This window comes from Melozone crissalis, unplaced genomic scaffold, assembly GCF_028551555.1.
Source record: "Melozone crissalis strain CALT ecotype California unplaced genomic scaffold, PUWL_Pcris_2 ptg000008l_1, whole genome shotgun sequence".
NCBI classification, from domain to species: domain Eukaryota; kingdom Metazoa; phylum Chordata; class Aves; order Passeriformes; family Passerellidae; genus Melozone; species Melozone crissalis.
The window spans coordinates 14666299-14691576 of NW_026535786.1; the positions used below are offsets into that span (position 1 = coordinate 14666299).

Here is a 25278-nt window from a genome sequence, read left to right on the forward strand (position 1 = left end):
GGTATAAATAACTTTGTAGCAGTTTCATAATTCTGTATTTCCAGTGTTAATAGTTTTCACAGGAGTAATCTGGGAAGTAAAATGAACTATCGATATGACATAGAGTTAAGAGATATGATAAAAGTTGTATTCTATAATCACTGTAAAATTAGTGAGGAATGCCTTGTCTTTCAGTGGTTTTCATTGTCTGTAGATGCAATCTGTGAATAAGAAACTGTCTTTTCTGTGCTCTTTTCCTTCTCCCATGCACTGGGGACTGCAGTTGTAACCTGTATCATGGGATTTGCTACCTCCTATGATGCTCTCAGTAACTGAAATCCTGCAGACCAAGATCTACTTCTATGGATGTCAGTGCTGGGTTTCCTCAAAGATCTATGGCTTCCCTTAATGACTCTTATCACTACTTTTTCCTTTGCCTTTTTTTTCCCAGTATGATTCTTTCATAGGACTCCTGTTTCAGATATTCATGTGCTTCAAATATTAGCATCTTTGAAAAAAACAGTGTCATTCAGAATTTCTGCCTCACTGATTAACTACTTAATTGCAGATTGTGTTCTGCAAGACTAGCTCTTACTCATAGTTGTGATAAACACGAGTTAGTTTTTGTAAATAATGGAAGGTGAGAAATGTAAAGTGAGTGCTGAATCAGATTGGGAGGTGGAGTGTGAATCCAGCTTAGTAGAACTGGAGCTGGAGTTCAGACATTGATGTAACTTTTGTGTTCCAGGAATGATAACAGTTTTCTGTAATCGACTGGGCTGGCACAACATGGAGATGTTGCTGTCTCAGTTCCAGAGCAGGCTCACTTTTGGGGTGCAGAGGGAGCTGTGTGACCTGGTGCGGGTGTCTCTGCTCAACGCCCAGCGTGCCCGGGCACTTTACAGCGCTGGCTTTGTCACCGTGGCTGACCTCGCTAAAGCCAGTCCTGATGAGGTGGCAGCTGCTCTGAAGAGCTCAGTACCATTTAAAAGGTGAGAAATCACTAAGTCTGAAGTCAAGTAAAGGACTTTGTAAGGTGAAGGGTTACAAGATGAAACCTGCAATAAAATGTGGCAACCCTTTGGAACTTTGTGTCAAATATTAACTTAGAAATAACTTGTAGGTCTCTCCAACTGATCACAGTCATTCCATGATTTTTCTGAAATTATTAGAAGAACCTTGTATTTACAGAATAAGTTTTTGTCACTGAAATTTTCTTCTTATTCTTCTTTTCAATGCACTGTTTAGTCCTGGGTAAATTGTCAGTGCTTTCTGGGGAGTTTTTGCTGCCTCTAAAAGGCAGCTTCACCATATGTTCAACGATTTATTACTGATTATCTTTTGGGATTCTCTTGTGATTTATATGTTAGTGCAGTAACAAGTTTCCTTGATCAAGTACTTGTTGGACTGTGCCATGATACTTGTCTGGTTCATGCTTTTGAAGTTTTCTTAATTTAGAAAACAGTACATAGAGGGTGATTCATTGAAACCTGCCCTGGCAGGGAATTGGGACTTGTCTGGGGTATGTTAGAACACAGAAATCTGGAAATGCTTTTGGGGTATGCAGCTGGCAATATCTTTCATCAACATCTATTCATATTTAGAAATAGTTATTTCCAATTGAGTTATTTCCCATCAAGTGCATTATATTTTAGATAGAGTGCTTCTGTAAAGGAAGCTGTGAAGAAAGTTGACATGGGAGCAGAAGAGTTCCAGCTCCTTGTGTTTGTTGCATTCTGCATGGATGTTTACATGTGCCTCTTACCTTCCCACAGTGTTCGTAGGGCTGTGGATGAGGATGAAGAGGCAGCAGAGGAGCGCCGGGCCGTGCGCAGCATCTGGATGGCTGGAATGAAGGGCTTCACTGAAAGAGAAGCAGCCTCTGTCATTGTGGAGGAAGCCAGGAGACTTCTGCAGCAGGATTTGGCACTGCTGGGGGTGCAGTGGAACCCAGAGTCTTTTCTCGAGACTGATACATCCTCTGTGATCAGCAGTGAGTCAGAACTGGAAGACAGACTGCACAGATCAGATGGAGAGGAGTCTGCTGAGTCTTCAAGGGTGTTAAACAAAAAAGGCTGCAGAGTTCAACACTGTAATGGCCTTGGTTCTCAGAGTGGAAAGTTATCAAATATTAAAAAGGGATGTAAAAGGCGCCTGAGCAGTAGCACAGAAAGCTCTGTATTTGAGAGTGAAGTCCTGGGCAGGAAACAGGCTCGAGCAGGGGAAGGCAAGGGTGATCTTGTGTACAGTGCTAGAAAACGGCCAAATGTGTGCAGAGGAAATGAAAACATAGAAGAAATTTCTCTGGTCAAAACCAAGATGAATTCCAGAACAGCAGTCCCAGAGCACCTTACTGAACATGGAAAAACGCCAACATTGAGACCAGATTCTTCAGCTTCTAGATTGATTAAAAGCACAGATACACGTTTAAATCGGACTAGGAACAAAAATACCTCTTCAAAACTGCAGAGGTCACTTCTTGAAGATTCAAATAAGCTTAGCATAGATATACAAAAGCTGCCTGTTTCCCACACCACCATCTCTACAGATAATTCTGTTTCAAACCAAAATAATAAGGAATTTATGGAAGCAGATTCTGTAACTCATAAAGTCTCAAGTTCTGTACAGATGGGGAGTGTTAATATTGGGAAGAAAGATAAAATGGAAGGATTATTTACAGAGCCTAGCACCTCTAATGAAGGCATGCCTAAGGGGAGAGCAGGTTTTCAGGCACCTGTTATGCTGAAGGGTACTCCACACACCAGTGTGGAGACACACAGTATTGTAGGAAGTAAAGGGATGCCTGGTAGTGCTAGGACACAGAGAACTGACAAAACTGATGTTAAGCAGAATAAAAGGAATAAAACTCAAACAGATGTGAGCTGTGCTGAGGTGAGGATTGATAAGAATTTTTGTCCTGGTGAAGAGAAAACCTGCAATATTCACATTCAGAATGCTGGCAAAAATGGGAATGAAAGGCCCAATGGAATATTGTTGCAAGCTGGAACCATGCAGAATGGCGACAGTCATCCTAAAGATTTTCTGAAAGGGTCTTTAGTAAAATCCAAAGGTGTTTGCAATGCAGATGGTGTTCAGAATGACCCAGCCTCTCATCTGTTTTCTGACTCTAGAGACTTTGAAGACAGCATCCAGTTGGATACTCAAACTGAGATGATAATAAAACAGGAGGGAGCAGCTGGAATCACAGGACAGCAGGGGATACAAGGTTCAGAGCTGGCAGCAATACCACAGCAGGAAATATCAGAAAAACGAAGCAGTTTATGGACTGAGAATGATTCTGATAAAAGGCTGGCTGCAACAGTTAGGACACTGAGCTTCCCAAGTCTTGCCACAACAAATGACATTACAAAAAACACAACTCAGCACTGTAGTAATAAAGTTTTGGAATCTGGAGGCCTTAATTTACAGCCTGTAGTGAAGAAAATAGAACCTGCACCTTGCCTTAAAGAGAGCGATTTCTCAATGACTGACTCACAGCTACACAGTTTTCTACAAGATTACCAGACCCAAAATTCAGTGGAAGGGGAGAGTGTGTGTAAAGACCTGAATAAAGCAAGCTCCCATTTTGGTAGGGAACACATTGTACAAGTAGAATGCCATCCTGTCCCTGAAACAAGCCTAAATATCAGCGATAACTTGCTGTTTGATGAGAGCTTCAGTAATGTCAGTGACCTTTCAGCTGTGCACATCATGGAAGCTGATGGAAAGGACCCTGTGGCTTTGCTTCCTCCAGATGGTGTTTTGCAGAATCCAGGGCCTGTTGAGAATAAATTTGATGTCAGTGACAATCAGAAAGAACATGAGAATCCTGCACAGTGTAACAATGTGTCTCTAGCTTCCTCAGATGTAATAGCAGAAGTTTTAGACCATGGAAATTCCCCATCTTTTCTGAAAGACATTCCTTCTACATTTCAAGGTCAGTCAGGATTAAGAAACTTGGCCATTTGTAACAGTGACCCCAGACCAAAGGATTTGGTAGGAGATCAAGGTGAAAAGCTCCAGAGAAGCCACCAAGCTTTTGAGAAGAACCCCCATCCAGTGGTGTGGACTGAATGCTCGTTTGAACTAAGCCCAGGATTGCAGGATGTGTTGGACAAATGGCCTAGCCTCTCAGGCATTGAAACAGCTTCAGCAAGTTCCAGTTTGAAAGAAGAGTTAGTTGCTCCTATTGTTAGTCAAGAGCCAGATCCAGGTTTTGAATCTGACTGTTCTGAGCAAAAGTCTTTGCCCACTTGCCACGATTTAAAAAGCTCTTTCAAGGTTAAAGAAAACAAAATGGAAAACTTGGATCTTCAGAAAACACATGGCATAACACTTCAGCTTGAGGGAAGCAAGAGAACATCCTGTCCTGCAGCAGATAGTAATAATGGGTTTATTCCTCCAACACCTCCCAAAGAGCTTTTTCCAAAATGTTCTGTTTCTCTCCCATCTGCAAGAAAGGGCCAAGTCACCTGCAAGAAGGAAGGGCGGACAATTCAGCTACAGCAGAATAGTGAGGGCAATGCAGAGCAGCAGGTAAAAGCATTCCAGGACAATCTTGAGTGTCTAGACCCAGCTGAGGCAGATGAGATAAAAGATAATTCCATTGTAGACCAAGGCTTTTCACTGCAGCTATCTCAGGATGTTTTTCCATTTGTTCCCTTAAGTGCTGAAAGTTTCACTATTATTGATGTAGCAAGCGACAGAGCACTTTTCCAGACTTTTGTTGCAGAATGGAAGGAGAAAAACAGATTCTCCATCTCAGTGGCATGTGAAAGAACAAAGTGCCTTTTGTCTCCCAAATCAACGATTGGTGGCAAATTCAAAAAAGGTCAGTTTCCTGTTCCAGTGCATTATTTTGTAAACAGCATGTGATATCTTCAGCTTAAAGAAGCCTAGAGAAGGAAAGGATATGCAAAAAAGGAGGAGAATCGCTGATATAACAGAATCATGGAGTGTTTGGGGTTGGAAGGGTCCTTGGGAGATTATCCAGTCCAACCCCCCTGCTATAGCTGGATCACGTAGAGCAGGGTGCACCGGATCATGTGCAGGCAGCTTTTGAATATCTCTAGGGAAGGAGATTCCACAACCTCTGGGCAATCTGCTCCAGTGTTCTGTCACCCTCAAAGTAAATAAGATTTTCCTCCTGTTCGGATTAAGCCACCCATAAAGCATCCCTTCCAAATTCTGGCATTTTCTAGCAACCTCTTCAAGAGTTGAGATAGAAGTGTGTTCCTTCCTTCCACTCTAAAAAGCATTTCATATTTGCCTGTCAAAAATCTATTTTGATAGTTAAGAAATGTTGCTGTTGTTGTTATGGTGATGTGACAGCAAAGAATCTAACTGCTTAGTCTTGTCATTTTAAAGGAAGAATATGTTTTAAAAGCAGCAGCAAACTGCAGCATATGAGTACTTCTGTGGGGGAAAAAAAGAAGCAATATTACAACAACCCAGAGACTGATCTGAATTTCGCATGTGCTTATATTGAACCAAGTTTACATTTTGAAAATACTTGAAAATATGTAACCTTGGTTCAGAGGCAGTCACAGAAGAATATTCAGATGCTCTCACATACCAGCTAGCTGCTAACACTTCATTACTATCACCAGAGGCCTATCAAGGAAATGCTTGACACTAACTCTCCATTCTCTACTAACATGCTGCTCCTTTGCTTTACTAAGACATGATAATATTCAATCTTAGGCTCAACTGTACATATTTGCATTTTCAGGATCCCAAATCCTCTGTATTTATGGATGCCATTTTATAATAGTAACTTCAAATTATTTCTTTAGTGAGTTCTCCTCAGCGGACACAAGTTAAAGATGAAGGATTTCCTGTCCAAGGATGCGAAGACATCTTGGTAGTTGGACTGGCAGTGTGTTGGGGTGGAAAAGATGCCTACTATATCTCTTTGCAGCAGATCCAAGACCAGAGTGGTAAGTAGCAGACTGGCTCTGCTGGGTTATTTGACACTGCATCTGAAGAAAGTTCCTTCGGCAGAGAGTGTTCTTGGAAGTGCTGGTTGTCCCAACCCCAGCTCAGTTGTGTGGTGGAGTAATTGAGCAGTCTTGGGCGGTAAACACCCTTGGACAGGTTGCTGTGGATACATCTATAGCACTGTGTAATAAGGGCAGCTAATTGGCTTGGACACTGGCTAAAATATTTGCTCACTCCCAAGTTCTCTTTATCTGACTTGCTTTTTCCTTTAAATCTCTTCCAATTTTTGCTCTCCAGAACATATCTAGCACTCATATGATGAAGAATTAGGTCACTAGGGTTTGATCCTGGCTATCCTTTGTTTGTTAGTACAGACACAGCATATTGCTTTTGGGAGCCTAGTCTGGTTTGATAAAACATGTAATAGTGCTACAGATGTATTGTTTGTTCACTTCACCTGAAGCTTTGTGCTCTAGGTTGTTGCGTTCAAAATTTTTCTCTTGCTGTTTTTATCATGTAATGGGATAAAAGATGATTTTTGCTTGTATTTCCTGCCTTAGAAATCAGTCTGAGTTTGGCACCCCCACCTTTGGATCAAAGCCTACCTGTGACAGAGAGACTGAACCATCTGCAGATGTACCTGCAGAAGAAGACCAAGAAGGAGCGCTCACTTATCATGTATGACTTCATCCAGCACTACAAAACTCTGCTGATGGCTTGTGGCATCTCCTTGGAAGGAAGTTTTGAGGACCCAAAGGTTTGCAGGATTAAGAAATTTCTCTTGGATGAAACTACTAGTTTAAAAACAACAGCGGAAAGACAGGAGTGCCTTCTGGTACTTCTGTTAATTCAGTATGAATCTGTCAGGAAGTTTAGTGAAATTTTCTGTCAGTGGACAATCTAGAAGAATATTTTGAGGACATTTGCTTTGCTATGGTTGTTCTTGATGCCTGCAAGAGAAACAAAGAGTTTCAGAGGTTAGGACATTATTATTTCATGCCTTACTTGGCAGGGGAAATGAAGATAAATCTCTCCCCAGTCCCAGTGGACAAGACTTAACTTCTGTTTTGTTGCAGTAAGAAGCCTGGGACTGTAATGTCACAGGTGCTTCTGGTCAGGTTATTCCTTCTGAGAGCAGAAAACTCTATAAGCAAAAGATTTACCCACTATGAATACAGACCACTTTGCTACCCCTGTTTTCTCAAAACAAAACAATGTTTACATGGAATTTCAAAAGGTTTGAGTACCAGTTGTAACTCAAATGAAACTTTAGCTTGAGGTAAAAGCACCTTGTTGCTCATGTTACAAAAGGCTCTGGGTGCACAGAAAATGCTGTTATTTTTTAAAGCTGGCTTTGCATGTGGGCTGAACAGCTTCATTGCAATACTCAGCTCTGCAGGAATGTAGCTAAGGTGTTCAACACAAGGACAAACATAGATTTTTTCATACCAAGACATAGTTTTAGGATGAAATTGAAGAGCAGTAAAAGCATCTTTCCCTTCATGGTCCCATGTAATAGTCATACTCATGTTGTTTCATTTTAGTGACACAATGAATATATACATACCTCCCCAACCCCATATCTATACATATGAGTTTTTACATCTGCTTGCATGGCAGAGGCAATGTAGAAATCTGTGCTTTATCCTGTTTTGACACAAGAAATTGAAATGTACGTGTAAATTAATTTGCTTTGAAGACAGGGGTTTGAGCTCTACGAGGAGTAAAATATCCCATGCAGAATTCTTGGCATTAGTCCTGTTCTGCAAAAGATAGGAGAGCTCAGCTTGGCTAATATTCCAGATCAATAGCAAGTTCTGATCTCCAGAAAGTAATTTTTCAGATTAAACATGTTTTGATCCTGATTTTCATATTTATTCCCTTTAAGTTTTAATAAGTGAAAAGACATTTCAAGATGTGTTTATTTGACAGAGGATATAGTTTTCAAAAGTACAGAAATAACTTTTCTTTTAGAAAGAAATAACTTTTCATTCTCACTCAAGAATTAAGCTCTTCAGTGACTTATGCCCTCCTGAAGGATTTTACTGAAATGACCCAACAAATTATTGCAGTTTACCTGCCAAATGAAGAAAGAAAACATCCACTATAACCTTGAATTAACTCCTGGCTAAATATTTGCATTTTATTATCACTAAAAGGTAAAAAAAAAAGTCTCATGGAGGTCTCCCTTTTCAAGGTTGCATGTTGGCTGCTGGATTCTGGCTCCAAGGAGCACACCCTTCACAGCATGGTGACCAACTTTCTCCCCAGTGAGCTGCCCCTCCTGGAAGGAGTGGGCACGGGCCAAGGGGTGCACAGCCTGGGGCTGAGTGCCAGCACTGACCAGTCTGGGCGGTACAGAGCAGCCATAGAGTCTGTGCTTGTCTTCAATGTCATGGACCAGCTCCACAAGGAGCTCCACAAGGAAAATCTGACAGGTAGGGAGACATCCTCCACTTGGGGGCAAAGATGGAGGGTAAATACAGCTGTGCTGCCAGCAGGCTGAATGATCCGTGCAGAAGAGAGGTGCTTTGGAAGATCTTATTTAAATGTGTTCTGTCAAAATGCTTCATTTGTTAAATGCTTTAATTTGTTAAAAGAAAAGAGGGAAATTCCCTTGGAAGCATATATATTCTGAAAGAAAAATTAAAATATAATTCTTATATCCTCAATCTCCACAAGTTCCAGTGGTTAAGGCTGTAGCAGTCTATTCTAAGTCTCTAAATCAAGCAGATTTGTACCTCCCAGGTGAGTGCCTTGGCCATTCTGAGGGACTTGTGGGTCTGTCTATGATTCCTTGTGAAGATTTTCAAAAGTTTTGGGGTTTTCTTGTAAGAAGTAATTCCTAAAATCCTCAAATGTTTTCTGAAGGAATTCCTTGCTCTTTGGCCTGCCCATATAGCATGATTTGTCATGTATGCATTGTGTCCATGAAACTCTTGTGGTTCCATAGTGAATGATCCTGTGTGTTTGCACTGATAATTGCTGAGTGCTTGTGCTGTTTTAAAGCAAGCCATCCAAAAAAACCCCCAAAAATATACTATTGGTGGTCATTATAATAGCTTCCCCTAAATTATATCCAGAGCTGAGAATTGTGGTATAATCCTGCTGAAGCATTTTATTGCAAGTTTACCACATCATTTATGATTGTTACAATTGAACCTTAGAACATTTTAAAAAGATGTGGGTGGTGGAATTAATGTGTATCAAGTTAGAAAGCCTTACATTAAGTAAGGCTTAAATGTCTGCAGTTTATAAAATGTTGATATATGGAGAGATGTATTTTTTAGAAAAAAAATTGACAGAAGATGCTTTCTTTAATACCTTTGTGATAGGATGTTCTGGAACACTGCACATTATGAAATATTTCTTATTCTAGAAACTAAAGTATTTAAATGAAATCTACAGTAAAAGATTTCAGTGTGTCAGAACATTTCAGTATTTTCAAAACGGAGGATTCTTTTTTTATTTTTTAAATGAATGTGTTTATCTGCAGTTGATCTGTTTTATAAAAGATTTTCTTTGGTTTATACTTACTACAGATGTATTTTCTAAAGTGGAGATGCCCACCCACTATTGCTTGGCTCTGCTGGAGCTGAATGGCATTGGTTTCAGCACAACAGCCTACGAAACCCAGAAACAGGTCATGCAGGCTAAACTGAGCCAGATTGAGACCAAGGCATATCAGCTGGCAGGGCACAGCTTCTCCTTGACCAGCCCTGATGACATTGCAGAGGTACATGAGGGTTGGGGTGGGAGGGGGAGAACTTCCCCAGAAGTTATCATCAAGAGCCTTTGGCTAAAATAAGAAAAAAAAATTCTTCATGGGGAAACAGCGTGAAGAAAATCCAAGGTGCAAAATCAGCTCTGCTGGGAGTTCATTTATACTTGCACTCAACTCATTATGAGCTTGCTGCCTGCAAGAGGCTGGGTGTCTCCTGCTTGTTACATTCTGGCTTCTGCCAACTTCAGCAGAGATAAAGAAGGTAGAAGTGGAAAGATGTATGTTGGAAATAAAAAGCAAGTGAAAATAAGGATGTGGTTTGTATAGGACCACGGCCTCTCAGGGTGCATGAGAAGGTCTGCCAGTTAAATGGCTTTTAGAGTATTCTGGATGAGTGGTACAGGACTGGAGAAGCTGTTTTGCAATGCCAGTGTCCCACACGAGATGTGATTTGTTGTCATGTAGTCTTGAGTCTAAGAAGAATTGTACTGAAAAAGTTGCATTGCTACCCTTGCCCCTGTACAGGCATGAAGGAGGAGGAAAAACTGCTTTAAAAGTTTTGAACCAACTGCTGTCTGCTTTTAAGAACCGATATTTTTTAAAGTCTAAGAAACAAATTTCTATGTAAAATAGCAAAGCTTTCATTCCTGAAGAATTTCACTTTTATTTTTTAATGCACATTGCATGGAATAATTGAAATATATTAAAATTGCTGTGCATGGTTTTCTCCTCCTTCTCGTTTTTTTTTTCTCCATATACTATTTTCTCACTGAGGGGCTGTACTTTATATGAAAGTAGTCAAAATCTGCAAGCAGCTATCAGTAAAAGAAATTCCATTGAAATACTCCTTCTTTGTTGCAAATGTAGAAGTCTTGCTCAGTAACAGTAGTCTAAGTTAGAACTCCTGAAATAATGCTTGACTTCAGTTTCACTCTGCTTCATGGAAAAGGGGAAGTAAAGTTTTGTCTGAAATGCTGTTTTCTGAACTACAGAAGCTTGTACCTCATGTGGAAATTCATTGCCAGTCATGCAAAGTACCTTGTATAAGTTAATGAAACTTTACCCTTCTAGTTTTGTGTCAGTAAAACTTCTGTGCCGTAAATGGGCAGGAGAAAAGCTTTCTGTTCCCTTCTGCCAGCTGTGAAATCAAAGACAATAGCTGCTAAGTAGTGTATCATGCTGCATGGAAACATAAAGTGAAAAATTAGGAGCTGTATTCTGTCTGTCACCAAATGAGCATGTATTTAATTTTCTGCTTTTTGGCAATTTGTTTGAAAAACTAATATTCTGGCCATTCTCTAAAAGTATTTGTGACCACCTCTTTCTGTGCCATTCATATTGTTCTGAAGCCTGCTCCCTGCTAACACTTCTATTTTTCACCAATGTTCTTCCCACTTTCAGTCATCTGAACATTACATTTTATTACAGCTGACTGTCAGTAATAACCTCACTTATTGGATGGAGTTAATTACCTTTTCTAAAAACACACCTCTGAACTTAAACTTAGAGTGTTCAGAAAATGAGATTTTAAATTGCATTTCGTAGTTAATTAAAATGAGGAGGAATGACTTTGATAGCTGGGATCTTTAATCAGCTTTTTAATTACCTGAAGCATTTGTACTATCCTTTGGCTGGAACAAGCTGTTTAAGTGCTCAGTTGCTTTTGTTTTCTCCTGGGAGCAGCATGCAGAAACTGATTTGAAATGCTGGCCTCTTTCAGGTGTTATTCCTGGAGCTGAAGTTGCCACAAAATGGAGATGTGAAAGTCCAAGGGAACAAGAAAACCCTGGGTTACACCAGAAGAGCAACTGCTAAAGGAAACAGGGTCAGGCTAAGCAAGCAGTTCAGTACAACAAAGGTACAGTAAAATCTCTTTCTAGTCTGAAAGGAAATTTTAATTGCCTTTTGCTCCTCCAGTTACCACTGCAAATTCAAACTGGATTCTACCTTCTCTGTTAGCAGCATTAGTGACTCCTACTCTCCTAAAGCTTGAGTGCAGTGAGGACATGCCTGTAAATAGCAGGCTTCAGTAAGAGTAAATCAGGCAGAATCTGATTTCCCAAATCACGTGTAAGACCAAAATAGCACAATAATTTTGTAAAGCCAATAGCAGAAGAATTTTTCCACATCAGCTTGAAAGATACTTAAATACCATGTTGACTAAATACAATGCTTTCTCTTCCTGCTACAATCAAATCTGTATTTTTTGCTTCAGAGAATTTGTCTTCAGAATGGCTAATCTGATGGCTTATCAAATTTAGTATATCAGAAGCTTGTATAATGTGAAGGCTATTGACATTCTTGCCAGTTGATAAATATTGTGGACCTGCATTAATACCAGCTGCTGCAGGCTAATGGGTGCTCTTGCCAGACAAGTGGAATTAGCAGATATATATGTTCCTGTTTTCAGGACTCATTAATCTGTGTTGTTTTCTTAGTTTCCCCTTGTTCAGTGTAGTCTGTACTCTGAAGACAAGTATTGATTTCTGGAACTCAAGTGGCAGTGAAGACATTGGGTGCAGTGGTGGTGGCAGAGCAGGGAGCAAGAAGCAAAGGGAGAATTTCCTCCTTTTGTGATGTGGAGGGATGAGGCTGCAGCTGCCTGCAGCACACACAAAAAAAAGTTATTTTGAGAAATGTTTGCATGCTACTGTCTTTTGAAATTCTTGTTAGTCCCTTCACATTTCTGATTAAACTGAAAGGATTTGATTGCTAGTGATCAGCTTTGTCTACCAGGAGCAGCATGGTCAAGGGCTTCACTTGGTGTTCCTAGTGTACAGATAGGAGAGAGCAGGGAGAAAAATATGCAAGAAGATGGAGGAGAAGCATTAACGCTGGACAAGAGGAGACAACGTAGGGGACCTATGGCAAGTGATGCTTTATTTCATCATTTCAGGTGGTTTATTGGTTGGTGCAGATTAAGAGTGATGATGAGGGTGCAGAAGTCCAGAGAGAAGTGATTGTCTTCTCGTGGGTAATAAAACTGCAGCTGTGTCAGGTGGTGCTTTGATTACCCAGGTGTAGGTGGTGTAAATGGAGAGGATAGGGATTTAATTTTAAGGAAGTGACACTGGAACCCACTGTGGGTGAAGGAGTCACTTTTTCCTGCAGAGCAGCAAAAACTTATTTATAAAGTTTTAAAGGCCGTTGATTAGTTGTGCCCTTTTCTTCCCACAAGGATGTTTTGGAGAAATTAAAGACACTTCACCCGTTGCCAGGGCTGATATTGGAATGGAGGAGGATCAACAATGCCATTACTAAAGTGGTGTTTCCACTACAGAGGGAGAAGCGATTGAATTCTGCACTGGGAATGGAAAGGATATATCCAATTTCACAGACTCACACAGCTACAGGTGAACAAATGTGTGCAAGTACCTCAGCTCTTACTGGCTTCTTGTCTTTTTGTATGTGTGCAACTTTTCTAAGAGGAAAAGATAGGAAATCAAGCCTGTGCTCTGCTTCAACCAAGCAAAGATACTGGTACATCTATTTGACATATGTCTGCCTTAAAAACCCAGATGTATTTAAAATAGCTTTTGTGTTCACTGAGCAGTATTATTCATTTCTTGCACATATTACCATGTAAATCTCTGACTCCAGAACAGGTTATTAGTGATACAGAAATGGGGAACCATCACAAGCCCATTAAACACAAATTACTTTTCCTTTTTAAAATTTTTTCTTCAGTGGTTGTGTCCTCTCACTCTCCTGGCCATTGTATTTTGGAGATGCAGTGTGTGCAGCTGTACTGAGTTAGAGACTCCTGTTGGACCCTTCCTTAGTTGTGCCCTGTCTTCCTTTCAGGTCGAGTGAGCTTCACAGAGCCAAATATCCAGAATGTACCAAGAGATTTTGAGATTGAAATGCCAACTGTGGTTGAAGAAAGCCCCCCCTCCCAAGCCCATGGAAATGTTAATTCTCGTGCTGCACTGGGGGGCAGGTAGGAGGATCTTGACAAAGCTTCTGTCTAAATGTGGTCGGGTTGTCAAATTTCTTTTTTCTGCCTTCACCTGTGGCTGCTGTCGTGTCAGTGTGACTTGTTCTTCAGTGTTTCTCTTACAGGGGAATAAATACCTAAAAATCAGTGATACATGAAAGACATAATGATACTAACAGCATGTGGTTTCATGTAGCTATTTGCTTTCTTTTTGACGGTCTTTATGAAACCCTTCAGTGAGATTAGCGTTACGTTCCCAGCTGTTGGATGGAAAGCCTGAGGCTGAAAATAACCAAACTGAAGTTAGGATCTGGTTTGACTTGCTAAGAACTACTCTGAAAGAGCATTGAATATTGTGGAAAAAGCAGAAGAAAATTAATTTGTTTTATGCTGTTCCTTTTTAAGGGAACAGGGGTGAACACATTTTTCATTCTTTGTTAATAATTTCATTTGTGATAGTGACCTGCAGTAACTACCAAGTAGCACAGGAAGATTTCTAAATTTGGTTTTTCTTAACCAAATACCCTGTTTTCTATGATTCTACAATTCTACTTTGACAGCATTACATGCCAATGCCTTAACAGTTGTGTGGAAGTCTAGTGAAACACCAATCTTTTAGCATCTACCTTGTGAGCTTTGAGGCTTCCTACTTGGTGGTGCTTTTCTGCCCTTTCAATTTCTCTTTCCATTCAGGTTCTTGTCCCAATTGTGTCACCTGAGTGACTTTTCTAAGCTTTTTTCCCCACAGCAAGATGTGAGAAATTTGAGAATGTTTTGCTTCTTCTGTCTGGTGCCTCCTACCACCATGCATTTAACTGCCTTGGGAAAGTAATGACAAAAGAACCCAGGAGTAGAAAGATCTTGTTCATCTCAGCAGAACCATGGAGGCAGGAATGCCATTCTGAGATAAAGCTGTGGCAGTGCTCAGGCTTGCAGCAGCTTTTCAGGATGGCTGGGGAGTGTGCTGGTTTCTTGAGAGTCTTCCCTGTAGAGAAGAGCCCATCAAAGAACTGGAGTGCCTGCCAGACTCTGAGAGGTCTCTCAGACTGACTTTCCCTACATTTTCCTACATTCCTTAGTTAAGCAGCCATTGTGTTAGGAAGGTGGGCAATCCTAAAGGCACAGAAGTGGCTGCTGGCACAAAAGAAATTGCCATCCAGCCAAGTCTGATCAGCCTTCCAGACTTTGGTCCAAACTGTCTATTATCTTACTAACCACTATTGCTACTCTTTCCTCCTGTTGTAAGAAGCTTCTGACCAAAGGAGTGTAGCTAAATTAGGTCATGGTATAAAGCCCTTACACTAAACTGAGAACCTATGCTGAACAGTGTGATTTTCTGCAGTAGCCAGACATGCAATTGTTCCTCACCTTTATCTCTCTTGAACATTTATTTCTGTGATTTTTGTGCATTCATCTCATTGATCCCTACCATGCCTGAAAAGCCAATATTTAAGAAGAAAAGGAAGTGCACAAGGGAGAAAGAGCATGATGGTTTTTTTCTGTGCTCTGCTGAAACTAGTCTTGATCTCAGAAATAGCTTTTCATTTTGATAAAGAATTTCCTCAGATCCCTGATCCAGACATCAAGGATTTAAAAAGGCTTTTTGCCTTCCAGTGAAGAGCACATTGGACTGTCTGGTAGACTGGTGCTGATGGGAGGCTGTGATATGAATGGTGTCAGAGCTGTGCACTCTTCAGTGGATGTGCTCATGGATACAATTCCATCTGCAGCTACAAATGGCTTGGTGGGACAGGAGACCTGAGCAGCCCTGGGAGGATGCAGAGCATGTGGGTGACACTGTAAACTTTTGGCCTCTCAGAAAAGAAAATTGGGGCACTCAGAAAAGCAGCTTTGGGGCAGTTTTTCTCTCAGTCTTTAGGGAGGAAATGTGCAGTGTGTTGTGAGCACCTTTTCTGCAACTTCTGCGCTGTTTTTACAGGCTTGCTTGTGAATGTGTGTGTGTGTGCAGTAATGAGGGTGATGTTGAGGGGGGGATTTTCTGCCTCTGGGCTGGTGTATGCATTCTGCAGAGGAGAATGATGTTGAGAGACTTGGCACAAGGTGAAGTGTTGAATTTTTAGGATGTGTGTGACTCCATTGCCTTTCTGGAGTAAGCTCATCACAGATCTAGGGCCATTCATCTGACCTGTTTTAGAACAGAATGATCCAATTTCTGAACTGAATCCTGAATGTACTAGGAAGATTTATCCCTAAATCTTCTTGGAATCTATAAATGCCTTTCAGATGTTTATGTGGTCTCTGTCCAGTTCCTCCATGGTCAAATTTGGGTATGGATTGTCCAGAAAAATGGAATAGATGCCTGTGTCTCACTTGTTTTCACTGATCCTTTGTGGTAAAAATGATTATGCATCTCTTAGTATTTTAGAAATTGGTGAAGGGCGGTCATTTTTTTCTCCACAGATGCAAAAAGCGTTCCATTTTGCCTAATGGGCTAAAGATTCAAGCTGCAAACAAATCTGAAGAAAGAGGAATACCATTTTCTGTTAGCATGAGGCATGCTTTTGTTCCTTTCCCAGGTAATGCCCAGGTCCTGCTCTGGAATTGTAAAGTATATGGTTAGCAAAAAATACTAGATATAATGAAGGTTTAAGGATTGATAACAGTATATATGTGTCTGAGTAGCCTACTTGGAAAACTACTGCAGTATGCATGCCTTCAAAATTATTCACATGACTATAAAAGAGAGAGTTTCAGTTGGGCAAAGTATTCAAATGATACCATTCACATGTTCACACTTTCATTTCTTCTTAAAGAATACCTGTTTTTTAAAGAGGTAGCTAAGGCAGCTCTTAATACACAAAGTGCACTCTACATAGTGTTCTTTCTATCCAAATGTCTGTTCTCACATTGCCTGCTCTGTCTTAGACACCTGGACAGACACTTGTTTATATGGTTTTGATGGATTCTAAATGAGACTAGATGTAAAGCATGCAGGCGTTGGGGAAACAGGCAAGAATTTGTCTTGGTAGAAATTGCTGTGAAAAACTCCCAGAGCAGAAGATAAAGGACGGGTTCAGTCCTTCTTACTGGCAAGTTGGATGGAATATTGGAGTAATTTATGAAATAATGCTTTCTGATAACTTCTTGACTTCAGGTGGTGTAATCTTGGCTGCTGATTACTCTCAGCTGGAGCTGAGGATCCTGGCTCACTTGTCTGGCGACTGCCACCTCATTCAAGCCCTGAATGGCGGTGCCGACGTCTTTAAGAGCGTCGCAGCAGAATGGAAAATGATCGATCCCGAAGCTGTGGGGGACAGGACCAGGCAACAAGCTAAGCAGGTAATTTTAGGAAAAAAATTCAACAGCAGCTTTCTGGGCAGGTAGGTTCAGTGTTCCACACATTGTAGATGTTTTTCTGTTTGAGTTTGGCCATGATTGTTCAGCAGTTGCTTTGTCCGTCCTCCCACTCTCAGTACATTGTAAGTGGAGCTGTCGGGGTTTTTTTTGGGGGATGAGGGTGGAGAAAAGCAGCATGAATGGCTTGGACTCAGAAGGGGTCTCTCTTCTTGAATACTTGCCCTTGTTTCCATACACTTGCCTTCCAGTGGATCACATTTTGTTTTGGCTCTGCTTTCTCTGCGTGGCTGACCAAACGCTTGTGATTCTTCACCCTTTCCTCTGGCAGATCTGCTATGGAATCATCTATGGAATAGGAGCAAAATCTTTAGGAGAGCAGATGGGGATTGATGAAAATGAAGCTGCCAGTTACATTGAATCCTTCAAATCAAGATATACAGGTTTGGATATGGCTGTTTGGGAGCTGGGTGGTGGTAGTTGTTGTTTTTAATCCCTTCTCTCCATGGCTCTTCAAATCCTAAATTTGTCTCAACCTACTACTCATATCTCTTGAAAATGCTTTTTATTTTGAAAATGTCCAGTCATGAATGCAGCAGTTTGATACTCTGTAATGTTTTACTCTCTCTGGTTTTATTTACCTTTAGGACTTTGTTCTTTACTTATTACAATAATTTTTTGTTATTTTAATTAATTAATAAGCCCTGAGGAGTCATTTTAAAGCTCTTTGGTTTCTGAATGAGAAACACGCTTTTCCTTATTAAAACACACAGCTTCAAATGATATGCTGTGAAAACTTTAGAACCATGCTTCTTATAATTTTTAAATATACCCATTTCTTTCTTCTGCTTTTGTCTTCTGCTTTCATGGAGTTTAAACTATTTTACATATTACCCTTTAATTTTTATCCAGCTGTTCAGAGTAGCTCTCCTCTGTTTTGTAAAAAGACATGGTTGTTTTTCTAAGAAGCATGTTAATTTTTAGGAAAGATGTAGAGATAATAGAGCTGCAATCAGAAAAAGAATGGAGGGCAAATGGGACAAGAGGCAGCTAGCTCTAATCATAGGACTTGAAAATGAGCTGGAAAATCTGAAGATTTAGAGTTTGTTTCTTTAGGAAACAGATGCAGAAAAATGGTTTTCTGTTAAAATTCTGTTTAGTCTCCATTAATTTCTGAATAGTATCCCCTTCATGACCATTAGGAATGACTTCCTGCTTCTTCTCTCTTGGTATGTGTGTGTGCTTACAAACTGCAGTGTACCTTATTTTTAAAGTTCACTTCTTGTGGGTTTTCACTTGCTAGGTGTTGCCAGGCTGACTGCTAAATGACATACCTAGTGAATTGACTTAGGCTGTCAGTCCTGATTTTGAATATCTCCTTTTACATTTTATATTTTGTAAACATGGAAACTGTCTGAAGTTAACTTTTCCCATTTTAGTACAGTTGTTACCTGAACTTGCAGTGCAAGTTCACTCTTCCCTGTCTCACCTTTCTTTGACCTAAGTTTCTTTTCAACACTCTTGGTGGATTTGCTTCTTCCCTTGCAAAGTGCAGGGGGGTGATTTTCTTTCATCCTAGAATCTGAAGGGACACAGCCTGAAGTCAGGCAGCCTGAGGCATCAAGGGCTCTGGCTTCTGCTTTCAGTTTACTCCCTCCCTACTACTTGTGTTTCCAGTGCTGGTCCAGGTTCTGACCTCTCCATTGCCAATAATAATGTGTGACCCTCTGTGCCTGGGCACTGGGCAGGATGGACTTCCCACCTCCTTGTGCACAGCCAGATATCCTGACACTGTGCACTCTCTTCCACCTCAAAACCTGAACAGGTTTTGCAGCAGAGCTGAATGAGTGATGGCGTGCCTTTGTCCACTGATGGGGTCTGGGAAACTGAAAGGATTTCCCCTGTGCTGCTTTCAGTGAGAGGTCAATACAGAGCATCAGCTGTGTGACAGAAAACTTTCCCTCTCCTTTCCCAGGGGTTCAGAAGTTCCTGAGGGAGACGGTGCGGAGCTGCAGGAGGGATGGGTTTGTGCAGACCATCCTGGGGAGACGCCGCTACCTGCCAGCTATCAAAGACCCAAACCCCTACAAAAAAGCTCATGTATGTTCAGTGCTGTGCCTTTCTTAAACTCTCTTTTAGTTTTATTTTTAAAATGCCAGATTTCTTTGTGTAGCCATGTCTGCAGTTTAACAAGGTTTGTGAGCCATCTTAGTCATGACCTTCCACTTCTCGCTTAGCTCATTGTTCCCTCAGTCACTCTGTGAACAACAGAGCTTTTGTCATGGCCTATTTGACGTCAGCCTTGTGTGGCTGGGTGTGCAGCTGTCATCACTGTGCTCACCTCACTTCAGAACTCCCACGCTGGAGCTGCAGTGAGTAATTGATTGAAATCGATGGACATGGTTTTAAAAAGCCTCCACATAGGGGTATACTTTAACTCTTCAGGCTGAGCTGTTCCCACTCAGCAGTCTTTGTATGTTACATGCTGTCACCACTTGAACAAGAAAGGGCATTTAAAACCTGTATTTTTGGGTATTTGTTCCTTTTCTTATTTTCCCTGAAAGGAAAATTGCTCTAACTTCTTAGATAAATATTTACTTAGTATACACCTTTGCATTACCGTAATTTTTTTTCCCAGGTCATTTTGGACACTTCTGCCATAGATTTACTTCAGGAAGAGTAAATTGACTCCCTAGGAAGGTGTTTCTCTGGGGAGAAAGCATTATACTTCTCAGTAGGAAGCTGTGGAATTAAAGACTAGAGTAGAAGAGGAAGGAAGTGGGGGAGTTTGTACTCCAAAGAGTTGACAGGGAAACAAGGAGGCTTTCAAAAAACTTTTGAAAATAATGGACAATTTGATCTGAAAAACACTTCAGCAGGAAGCTTTCTAGATGTATCTTCTGTCCAAATTTGCTTTAGTCTTTAAAATCATATTAAAGACCAGTTAATGAATTATCTTCACTTTCATTTCAGCATCCTTGTAGTTCTTTGCAGATATTTCAGCTCTAAACAAAGAAAGAAGAAACTTAATACAGTTTTCTTGTCTGACTTTCTGTCTCTGATTAGTAGAGAAGTTGCTTGTGTAAAAAAAAAAAATTGTGGTCTGCTGTGTTTTTGCACAGCTGTAATGCTCTGGCAGTCAGGATTTAGTGCGGCAGACCACATTGTCAGTCCATGAAGTCCAGTTTCTTGCCTTTGGTTGTCCATCTCTTATGGCTTTGCAGATAGGCAGAAGTGTCTTGTGGTGCTTGCATTAACTGAGATTTTTCCTCTCCCCTTGAAACTGTTACCATGGGTATAGGCTTCTCCTTCTTGTGGATGGCGACTCTTGCAGGTTATCACTCTTGATATTTATTAATTTTAAATTTGTGGAATTTTGTCAGGTGCCTGTAGAAATTTTGTGTCTGAAGCTAGTCTATAATGTTTCTTTCTCTCAGGCAGATAGGACAAACTCTTTATGTGGAATTTTTACTCTGTGTATATTTGGCCATGTATTTATTATTTTCAATTAACTAGATGTGACATGTTGGATTTGATTTTTTGGGGGTGAGTTTTGAGAACAACTCTCTGTGTTCAGGCAGAGCGCCAGGCTGTTAATACAACTGTCCAGGGATCTGCTGCAGATATTGTCAAAACAGCCACAGTGAATATTCAGAGACGCCTGGAAGCCTTCTCCTCTGTGTTCAAGTCCCATGGACATCTGGAGAGCTCCTTCCAGAGGGATAAAACTGGTATGGTTGCCTCTTCTTTGCACACTGGAGCAAGATTTTCAGTGTCACTAATGTTAATTAAAAAAACCCAAGCAACAAAACAACAACAACCAAACAAAAAACCCCACCAAAACAAACAAACAAACAAACCTGAAAAAAAATAGTGCCTCTGGGCCTAGAGGTGGGAGAAGTTTTATTTCCTGACTGTGGTAAGTCTGTGTATAATGGGCAAAAAAGTCATCAGTAAGGAGGAAAAATGTTTGCTCAAGAAACTGAAGCAAATGTGACCAGAACAGAGACTCTGGTTACCTCAGAGCAGGTCTTGCAAAGGTTGGCAGTGAGAGTTCATGTGTCTGTGATGCCACCACAGAATTGTTCAGAAGGAGGAAGGAGGAGCTGAGCAGACACTCTGGCTTCAGAGGCAGTGAAAAAAATTGAGTGGGATCACTTCTGGTTCCAAAAATACATTTTTTGGTTAGAATTAAGTTTGGAATTTGTTGGCTGGAATTGGATGTACAGAGACTTCACAAGAGTATTGTATGAAGCACTTACCAGCATAAGTTCTTTCAGCATAAGTTTTTTCTGCAGATAGCAAAGCTGTGCTGGGATGCTCATTCCCAGAGGAATTCCACAAAGACTTTTTTTAGCTTATTGTAGATGGTGTTTTGTTCATCAGGTGTATTTTAGAAAGACTACTGAAGAGATGGAGAGCTGTATTTCTTTGATAGTTCTTATGCTTCAATTGAAACATGAAGCTGTCTTAATATGAAGAGTCTGATTTGGAAACTAAATAATTAATGGCCAAACATCTAAAAATGTGTCAGGGAGTTTATTTTGGAGAGACCAGGTTCAGAGGTTAGGTAGGAGTAGGAGACACGAGCTTGGCAGAGTTCCCACCCCTCCTAGGAGCAGCAGAAGCTCCTGACCTTTGGCCACTGTGACTGTAGGGAGGAGAGCAGATGCATTTGTGACAGTTTTCCCCTGCTCTGATACTGAGTGTTTCAAGAACTGGAAGGAATTTTTTTTTCAGCAAATTAGAGATGCCATCAGAGGAGCATCCTGCTTCATGTGGCTGCTTCAACATTGCTGCTTCAGTGTGAGGCTTGTGTGAGCAGCTGATGATGGCTTGAAACCCTCTTGTGAACTGAAGTCCTCCTGTTAGCTAACCTGAGAAATAAATAACTTTTGAGTCTCTGTGTGTGAGGTGGTGTTTGTTTATTTTAAAACACCAACAGCTTTTACCATGGAAGGGTTTGTTTCTTTTTTTTTTTTGTCAGGGAAGGCCCACCAGGATCTTGGTTTTGTCAGCTCCTTACTTGTTTATTCAATAACTGCTCTTTTCTTCCTTCCTCAGTTCTACTCAGGAGCTACACTTTCAGAAACTGCATTTTGCAGGAGGCTCACTGCTTTCTTAAACTAGCCATTAAAATGGTTGTGGAAGAAAAGCAGAATCCCAATTCATTGCCAGAGAGAATGTTGTAAACCAGCTTCTGATTAAACTTTGCACGATTTTGTTTAAAATTTACTTTCAGAACAGATGGTTCAGGAGACACAACTGTCTCTTGCTTCTGTTCTGATTCATGTCTTTATAATGTAAGGCTGAAATGTGTATATCTAAAATACTTTTCATTAACATATTTCCCCTCAATAGCTGTACAAATATTGATAGAATAGCCATGATTTGTGGTTCTGTCTGTAGGCTTGGACTTTTTCATTTTCAAGGTGCTCACGTTCTTTTTCTCAGCATTAGGAATGTGCAAAGGTTTCTGATACAAGAAACACAGTTTTGTGTGATGGTGCCTAACAAACTCTGCTCTTCACCTGTGTAGGAAGGCATCTGAGGAGGAGGAACACAGGGATGCTACATCCCATCAGAGGAGGCTTCTTTATCCTCCAGCTGCACGATGAGCTCCTCTATGAAGTGGCAGAGGACGATGTCATCCAGGTACAGCCCTGCAGCTCCTTTCAGCTCTGCTGTGTTGCTGTATTTCTAACAAGCCTTCCTTCTAGGAGCCCCCATTGTCTTCCCTCATCCCCCCTCCATGGGTGCTGAAAGGGCTGTGAAAACAAGGTTCAGCTGGATGAAAAAAGCATGTCTGCGTGCTTGATCCCTTGATTTTTGGATTCAAGCCATCCCCATGGCTGAAGTTCATTTTCAGTTTGTGCTTTGTTGCTTGTAACAGCAGCTCATGCAACCTCTCTGTGAGGCTTGATGAGTGAAGTGGCTTAGTGTTGTTGACAGGTGTAGGGGGAAGTGTTTCCTCATCCGGAGGTATTTTTGCCTTCCTCTTAATGCTCTGGTGCCTAACTCAGAACATGCATTATAGCAGCTGTGGTTTGTGCAGGGAAAGGAGGATTTTATCCTTTTAGTGCTCATTTCCTCATTCCCTACCTGCTTCTCTTCCTGGTAGGAGCACTGTGGTGCTGCTTGGCAGTAGGGTAGGTACCAGGAATGTGCTCTGTGGTTTTTAAATGCCCCTAAAATGTCTGTGTGTGTGTGCTCCTCCCTGAGGGCACTCCTGGGCACAGGGGAGTCTGTGTGCCAGTTTCCAGGGGCAGGTGTTTGAGCTGGATGTTGGCAGCTCAGTGTTTCCCAAGTCCTGAGCATGGACACAGGGTGGCTGTGCTTCCATACCTTGGGGTTCCTTTATTCCCCTTCTGCATAGGCACTTTGCTGATGACAAAAGGTCATCTCCTGATGGCAAGCAGCAACTCCTGGTCTGACAGAGCTTTCAGCAGGGCTGACTGGCCTGAGCATGCATGTATATATTAATAAATATGTGCTAATAAATATGTGAAGGATATAAGTGAGTATATTTATTAATAATATCGATACGTTCATGTAAATAAAAACAAAAAGTTTGCTATTTTTGTCTTGAATCTCAGCTTGAGCTTTTTCTCATTTTGCCAGCTTTGTTCAGACATCTGCTGCCTCAATCTAGGCAGGCTGTTTTTGAGACTGAAAGGCTCCTAATATTCTTCCTGTAGAAGACTGAAATCCCCTGAGTATAGGCTTTAACATCTTTAGATACTGACTCCAGTTTATCATGGTGTTCTCAGGAGAACTGGAGACAAGTGAATGGATTTGCTTGTTATTTATTGTATTCTATTTATTTCATTAACTACCTCAACCTCAAGAGCAATTATTACCAGCTTTTCTAACTCCCTTCAGATGTATTTCTCCATAGATTTTTCTGGGCAGTTGCTTAAATCAGCAGGTTTTCCTGCCTGCCCTGCAGCACAGCTGCTGTACCTGGTTCTGGGTGCAGCAGCCCAAATCAGACATTCTTTGCTGGTGCCATGTGCTGGACTTGTGACCATTCTCAGAGAATCTCCTGTATGGTTCGTGTTTCTTTGGATCTGCTGGGCCCCAAACTTGATCAAAGCTGGAGTGGTTTGAATAGAGTGGAAAATTGATTTGTGTGTCATGCAAGCAACATTTTCTATGTTCCAGAATTTCATTTCCTTGTTTTCTCACAGCAGTGTGCCTTGCTTAGGCCTTGTTCAGTTTTTAATCTCTGATAACCCCATTTTTTTCCTGCCCAGGCAGTTATTTTTTATCCTATTTTTGAGCAGTAGATTATTTCTGTCCTAATTCTCTACCCTGCTTCTTTCCACTCTGTACTTGTCTGTGCTGAATTACATCTTATTTCAAAGCACTTTTCTAGGTTATCAAGATTATTTTGAAATGCAGTATGTAGGGGCATAGGGGTTTGGAAGACAAATCTTCCCCTAGTTCTTCATGCTGTTGTGAAGTCTTGTGCTCTGATCTCCTCAAATCCCCTCCTCCATTCCCCAGCAAAAGCTATGGAGGAATTTCTATGGTGGTGGGGCTACCTGTCAGCAAATGATGAAAACACATGGAAGGGTCACACAGCTTGAATAGTTCCTCTGCTGCCAGGGTGAGGAATCACCATAACTTCAAAGCCTCTTTTCACTCTGCTGTGGAAAGGTTCATGGGATGAGTGTGGATTGAGAGATTCATTCAAATAAGCAATCCAGGACGGGCTGGATTCTGCACAGGGGCAGGAAAGGGGGTACCTTTGTCCAAGACAGGTTTTTACAGTCAGGAGGAAAAAAATCCAGTCTCTTGTAATCCAAACTGCTGCAGAGAGAAATAATTTCTGGTCTCCTGTGTGTTGAAAGGAGTGTTTTCTTAGGAATACCTTTGGAGAGCAGAGAACAGTTACCTCATCTGTTTAGTAGAGGGCAGGAGTTGCCTAAACTAAATAGTGAGGGGGAAGCTGGGCAATATTTGTAGCACCCACATGGAATGTGACCTGCTTTCCCAGAGGTTTATCATTTGTGTTTCACAGAGTGCTTTTCAAGCTGGCACAACACGGAGGAGCCACCGTTCTTTGCTTCTGGCAAATTTGTTTTGTGTCTTGCTTTCAGTAGCTTGAAGTTTTCAGAACAGACTCCATGAAACACTTGAGAGCTGTGAAGCTGAGTGAAAGATGAGACTCTTCAGGACTCTCAGGTGTTTAACAGAAAGTTAATCTTGGCCCCTTTTTTGAGTACTCCCAAACAATGCAGAACCAGTCACAGCTCTGTGCTGCATACAATCTCACTGGCTTTATACAGTTTCTCCATTCATAAGCACTAATCAGGATTTGGTTGCATTCCCACTGGTGGTAAGTCAGTGCAAATAAATGCAGGATAGGATTCCAGGT

The 25278-nt window shown here is 41.1% G+C and overlaps 1 protein-coding gene across 1 annotated transcript in view; it reads left to right on the forward strand.

Annotated features, from left to right (window-relative positions):
- The window catches only part of POLQ (DNA polymerase theta), a 52885-nt gene that overhangs the window by 26913 nt on the left and 694 nt on the right, over positions 1-25278 (forward strand). The window contains exons 15-29 of the mRNA XM_054270163.1: positions 728-971; positions 1755-4810; positions 5775-5918; positions 6480-6676; positions 8117-8357; positions 9462-9655; positions 11364-11501; positions 12822-12996; positions 13448-13583; positions 16002-16117; positions 16696-16880; positions 17227-17338; positions 18871-18995; positions 20473-20626; positions 22435-22550. Of these exons, the coding sequence (XP_054126138.1) occupies positions 728-971; positions 1755-4810; positions 5775-5918; positions 6480-6676; positions 8117-8357; positions 9462-9655; positions 11364-11501; positions 12822-12996; positions 13448-13583; positions 16002-16117; positions 16696-16880; positions 17227-17338; positions 18871-18995; positions 20473-20626; positions 22435-22550 (5333 nt within the window). The remainder of the gene's footprint in view (positions 1-727; positions 972-1754; positions 4811-5774; positions 5919-6479; positions 6677-8116; positions 8358-9461; positions 9656-11363; positions 11502-12821; positions 12997-13447; positions 13584-16001; positions 16118-16695; positions 16881-17226; positions 17339-18870; positions 18996-20472; positions 20627-22434; positions 22551-25278) is intronic.